The 6,000-nt window shown below is 36.5% G+C and overlaps 1 protein-coding gene across 9 annotated transcripts in view; it reads right to left on the bottom strand.

The window, feature by feature from the left end:
- Positions 1-226: 226 nt before the first annotated feature.
- The window catches only part of LDB2 (LIM domain binding 2), a 265,730-nt gene continuing 259,956 nt past the window's right edge, over positions 227-6,000 (bottom strand). For 4 of the 9 annotated variants that reach the window (XM_075930684.1, XM_006136985.4, XM_006136984.4 and 1 more), the window contains exon 8: positions 227-1,477. In XM_075930684.1, coding sequence (XP_075786799.1) covers positions 1,247-1,477 — 231 coding nt within the window. In that variant the 3' untranslated portion in view covers positions 227-1,246. Of the gene's footprint in view, positions 1,513-4,763; positions 4,907-6,000 lie in introns of all 9 variants that reach the window. The other 5 variants (XM_025178423.2, XM_025178422.2, XM_025178424.2 and 2 more) reach the window with 3 other exon arrangements.

The raw sequence follows: 6,000 nt of genomic DNA, 5'->3' as shown, positions 1-6,000 counted from the left end.
AACACTTAAATGAGAGAAGATATCAACAAATTAAAAACTGAATGTTATATACCTTTAAATACAGCATTCCCTTTGTGCTAGAAAGAGTTGACGATGATATTAGGTGAAACACTGACTTCAAGAAATGATATCGATAAAGGGATTCAGATCAACTGCACCTATTTCTGTTACGTGATTAGTCAAGGTTGATATGTTTTTTGTCTGTAAGGAACTGTATAAGACCACATTTGTTAACACAGTTTATTGGCACATTTATTGGCAAAGCATACATAAAATACAGTTGTATTATATAACACACTGACTCACTGTGTTTTTACATGATGAAATGAACATATTAATATGGAAATGAAAAAAATTAGTTTCTTTTATAAAGTTTCACATAAATACATCAGAATAATAATAAAAAAATTAACTGGTTTAAGGGCTCCAGGGCTTTACAAAAATATGATACAAGAAATATACTATGAAAAGAAATAACAACAAAGCCAACTCAGATACAATAATAAAAACACAAAAGTTTTAGATTTATTAAGCTGCCCACAAAATGAATGGATTACATGGCTTTAAAATATCTGGATCAACAGCAATTTTACAAAGCATAAACTCTCATAGGACAGGGCATCTTTCTCCACATAAAAATATTTTTCATGTCTTTGATGAAAAAAAAAGACATTTCTTGTTTCAGCACTTTTGAATAATGACAGAAGGACTACTGGCATCAGCTACAATATAAATTAAAAATGCTGGATCCTTTAAATGGTTAAACAATGAAAGAAGATTTAAAGAAAGAACTAAAGTTACTTTAAGTTACTTTTAAAAAGCTGATTTTTCTGAAACAAGAAATTTTAGGTGCAAGTTGAAAAGCAGAAAATATTTTACAATTTTTAAAAAGTTTTCCATAGTTATGTTAACGAGATCCTGAGCACTGATGACTTGTTAAAATATGGCCTTTGTTTGATGAGGAAAAAAGACCTCTCCAACAAAAAGTTTTGTTTGAAATTTGCCACGAGGTGCTATTTAATTTTCAATTATTTTAATTGAGGTCAGTGCCAGTATCGTGTCATGTATGAAAGCTTCCAAGAAAAGTACATGAAAGCTTATATATGATTTTTCTCTAATTAAAAAAATCAGATAGCTGTAGTTTAGAAATAGATATTGTATCTGGAACTTTTTTTTAAAAGAATGTTGTGAAATAGTAATTATAATCCACTGACATATATAACAGTGGATAATGCTGCAGAATAACCTATTGGGAAGCTTGTGGTGTGGGATTTTCAGATTTGGTCTCCTGGTTAGCAGAAGGTTTGCTGTTCCAGGGGCTGTTATTTCCCAAGGCAGGTGAATTGTTGAAGTCTTCTTCATCATCCATACCATTTGCTGCATCATATTGCGTGTTCTCTAGTCTAGTGATAAGCCTTTCGTCTTCATCCCCAAATTCACCTCCCATCAGCGTTGGTTCTCCTACCACCATCACATCCTGTGAACAGCACCCAACATTTGTTATATGGAAACCTTGAGAGAGAGAAAACCAACTTAAAATAGCCATATTAGAGGATTTGAATCTGTTAATTTTGTGACATTCACACAATGGAACCTGATGCTCCTATATGGTTAGCGTCACAATGCAAACTTAAGTTTGATTTTTTATTTATAAAATAAAACACTGCAAAACCTTTATCTATTTGTATATTCAAGGCACTGGTTCTCAAACCACCAAAATACATAATGCTAGAAGAATAAAATATACATTTAAAAATAATCAAACTAGAAAAGTGGAGACAATTAGAAAGTTTTAAATGGTTGGTTTAACCTTCTATTTGGTATTTTTATCCTCTATACAATTATTTTCCTTTACAGGACATCAATTATTTTGTTTACAAAGACTGCCCAGGATGCAAATGAGTTGCAATTTTGTAATATTCATGCATTAAATCTAGTACATGACACAGTACTTCTCACACTCAGGCTGTTGAAATAAAGAACACAGTGTAAAGATGGTAACTCTCTTATCCCTAGCCAGCCAAGCCCTTTTGCTCATCCAATATACTTGACATTCTGCTACTTAATTATGGTAATTAATTTAGGTAAAGTTTTCGATAAAAACAATGTTCACGCTGATTTGACAATTTGCATAGTTAATTAAGTCATTAGCAAAAACCTGCTGATTGCCAACAAGCCCTGAATTTACCATCTGTTATTTCATGGTGCCTGTCACCTATCTTCGCGTAAGCAACCCTGCCACCAATCTGTGCAGTAAGAGGCCCAATCTGTCCAGCTGGTACCATCCAAGGAAGATGAAGAGTGCTAATTATAATTATACTGATGAAACTAGTAGTCATCAAAAATTGAAGTATTCAAGAAGGAAAGAATCCATCTAATCACTGCTTTAAGTACAAATTGTCCTTCCATGAAAACAAGTAAAACACCTACTGTACTACAGTGCATCACAGATTTGTTGCTGGATGCTAACCAGAATAGAGTGGAAAGGTGCAAAATCAGACTGAAAAAAGTTCTCTTTTGTTTTCTCTCTTTTAAGGAAAATCAGGTTGTTCTGCAAACTACTACACTGGGGAAGGAAATACATGGGATGCATCTTCTGATGGAGTGGGACAGGTGGACCTTCAGATAACATAGAATCATAGAATCATAGGACTGGAAGGGACCTCGAGAGGTCATTGAGTCCAGCCCCCTGCCCTCAAGGCAGGACCAAGCTCCGTCTACACCATCCCTGACAGATGTCTATCTAACCTGTTCTTAAATATCTCCAGAGAGGGAGATTCCACCACCTCCCTTGGCAATTTATTCCAATATTGACCACCCTGACAGGAATTTTTTCCTAATGTCCAATCTAAACCTCCCTTGCTGCACTTTAAGCCCATTACTCCTTGTCCTGTCCTCAGAAACCAAGAGGAACAAATTTTCTCCTTCCTCCTTGTGACACCCTTTTAGATATTTGAAAACCGCTATCATGTCCCGCTTATCATAACTGGTGAAAGTGCAACAATTCCAGATGCCCAGATTTGTACCTGCTGATTTAATCAGCACTTCAAATAATCCTGCTGAACACATAGATTCATATATAAAAGCAGTGGTGGGCAAATACTGGCCCATGTGTCTGAATCGGTTACTCAGTGTGAGTCCCAGTGGGCTGCCTCTGCTGTATTTACTACACCACTGCAGGTATGGGTGACTGCAGTTACCACTGGCCAGATATCACCGCTCCCAGCCAATGCAAGCTGTGGGAAGCAGTGTCCTGGTCTGCGCCATCGGGAGCTGCAATTGCCCAAACCTATGGAGATGCAAATAAATGTAGTGGTGGAAGCCTGATGGAGCTATCCCAGGTGAACCACCAGCACTTTTTTGCCCATCCCTGTATAAAAGGATGTACCTTGTTCATTAATATAAAGCATCTGTGAAATGCAAACAGAAGACTATTGCTTACATATAATAAGATTTTTATCATATATATATTTCACTCTCCATGAAATAGAACAAGCTTCGCCTACAAATATTTATACTGCTTCATCACATTCCTGAACAAAAGCTGCCAAGTTATGGATGAACGTGTATATTGTAATTTCAAACTGTAGTCTGTGAGGAATTGTGGAAAAGAGGAAATGTATCACCTAGTTTCTTCTTTACACTGTCTTTATTGTGTTACTCTCAATATCAACAAAATATTTCTTAAATCAAACTTTTGGAACCTAAAAGTTGAATGCAACAGAGGTGTTTATAATCAAAACTTTGTTCTAATTTAGTCTTTTGCCTTTAAAGCAAAGAATATAGGTATTTTGCAGCGCTGAACCAGGACTGACCCCATTATGGAAGGAAAGCAGTATCAGGACAGCCAATTAGATTTGGGCCTGCAATGTGATATGGTAGCCAAGGAAGACCAGCATGACACTGAGCTGGCAATTGAATTACAGACTAAGGCAGTGCTCATTCATTTGTATAAAACACTGATGAGACTGGACCCTTGACTTCTGCATCCAATTTTGGGCACTTCAATGCTGGAAAGATGGCAGCAATTTGGAAGAAGTTCAGAGAAGTGCATCAAAATTACTAAGACTAGGGCTCAATTTAAGAGGAAAATTAAAAAAACAAAAATCTGTACAGTTTACCAAATTACTGCTACAGAGGCATATGCTAAATGGGTAGAAGGATTAAATGTGTAGGGGATGTTTAAGGAGGTGTAACAAGGACTACTAAGATGAAACTAAGTAAAGGACAACGTCACTCACATTGGAAGGACACTTTTCCTCATACTCAGACTAGCAAACTATGGAATTACACTTGAAAGGAATCAGTAATAGCCCCATCACTCAAGTCACCTCAATATGATATTGGAAACATTCATGCACTGGCAGGAAATAAACTAAGTAACCTACTAAGTATGTCACATCTCCAGTTTCCATGATCTTTTGCAGATCAGTTATTATTCTTTCCGTATAACAACACCCACAAGAGAGAAGAAGCTTGCCTTATCTTTCTCCTCACCATATCAGTATATAATTTTTGACTAAACTACAGTTTTATTGAGTATAGTGGCAATTTTCCTGATCATATTTAAAAGATACCGCGGCATTAGCTAGAGAGTGCATACTCTTCAGATTCTTGCTCTTCTTCTATCAAGCAATAAATAATTTCTGAGGTAGCACCCATGCTAGCTCCTCCCCATGGTGGGGTCTCTGCTCCTCAGATGGAATGCTGACGATCCCCAGCAATTTAACCCCATTTAACCTCCACTCACTAGTTCCACCAACCTCTGAGGAGGACTGGAAGTGACTCCTTTTAGAGCCCCTCAATGCTTCTCCTTAAATTGGCCAGTGGGGGTCACTGTTCTTGAATGACACAAGGCTCCATCCCTCCCAGGGTTGAGGCTGCAGCTCTGGAGTACTCCTAGCTCCTGCTCATGGAGTGAGAAGCAGAATCCAAGAATTAAACCCTAGTCTATTGCATGGCAGCACATACTGCTCTGGGCTAGTTACAGTAGCACATATTTGAGTAGCTTATTTAAATAAAGATTTAGGCTATAGTCACTCTTACTAATTTACTCTGTGATTAGAAACAACATGTTGAATGTGTAGTGATGGCAAAGTATCTTTGCAATGAAGCTTTATAAATAAAGCAGTGGATGTTTTACATATGTGATAAAATTAATCATTTAATAATATAATCATAACAGCAGCTTACATGTATTTAGTGCCTTTCATACCAAAAAATTCCTAATTGAACCCAAATTTACATTTTTATATTATGAATATATAATATATGAAAATGAACAGTACAATAAGACTATGTTACTGCTTGTGAAATTCGATTCACTTAATTTAAGTTGTCCTCACATTTTCAATTTGCCATAATTTCTGTATTGCTAAGTTTTCACAAGAAAGCAGCTCCTGGTTTTGACAATTTGACACTAGTTGTGATGACTTTTGGTACTCGGGAGTATCTTTGGATACTGGGGTGAAGATGCAGCTCTCTTTCCTTTTCCTTTGTGAATGGAGTTGGAGGTGACTATTTTGAGGGGTTTGAATTCTTGGTTTCCCAGTACAGCCACCATTAACAATTCCCTACCTCAGTGCATCCCACCCCAGTATTTGTGACTATGCTCAATGAAGGATAGGCACATCAAGCTTGATATTTCAGCTAGCATGATGGGCAGTGAGAAAGTTGTCATTTAAATTAGATTTCGGGCTTATCGCTCCCTTGAGATGATTGAGGAGTTTAAATTTCTCAGTTTTGGTTGCTCTTTAGGTTGACTATCTGTTCTTGTTTGTTTAGCCATTATGGCTGAGAGAAAATCCTCAGCTGACTTACACATCCCCATTCCTTTAAAATTAATGGAATTGTTGAGTCTTCAATAAGTCTTTAGGGCTATGTCTACACTGGAAAATTATTTTGAAATAAGTTATTTTGAAATAATAACTCCCAAAATAACTATTTTGATATAAATGTTATTCCTCGTCACAAGCAGGAGTTATTATTTTAAAACAACGG

This window comes from Pelodiscus sinensis, chromosome 5, assembly GCF_049634645.1.
Source record: "Pelodiscus sinensis isolate JC-2024 chromosome 5, ASM4963464v1, whole genome shotgun sequence".
Taxonomy (NCBI): Eukaryota; Metazoa; Chordata; order Testudines; family Trionychidae; genus Pelodiscus; species Pelodiscus sinensis.
This window is presented reverse-complemented; position numbering and strand designations above follow the sequence as displayed.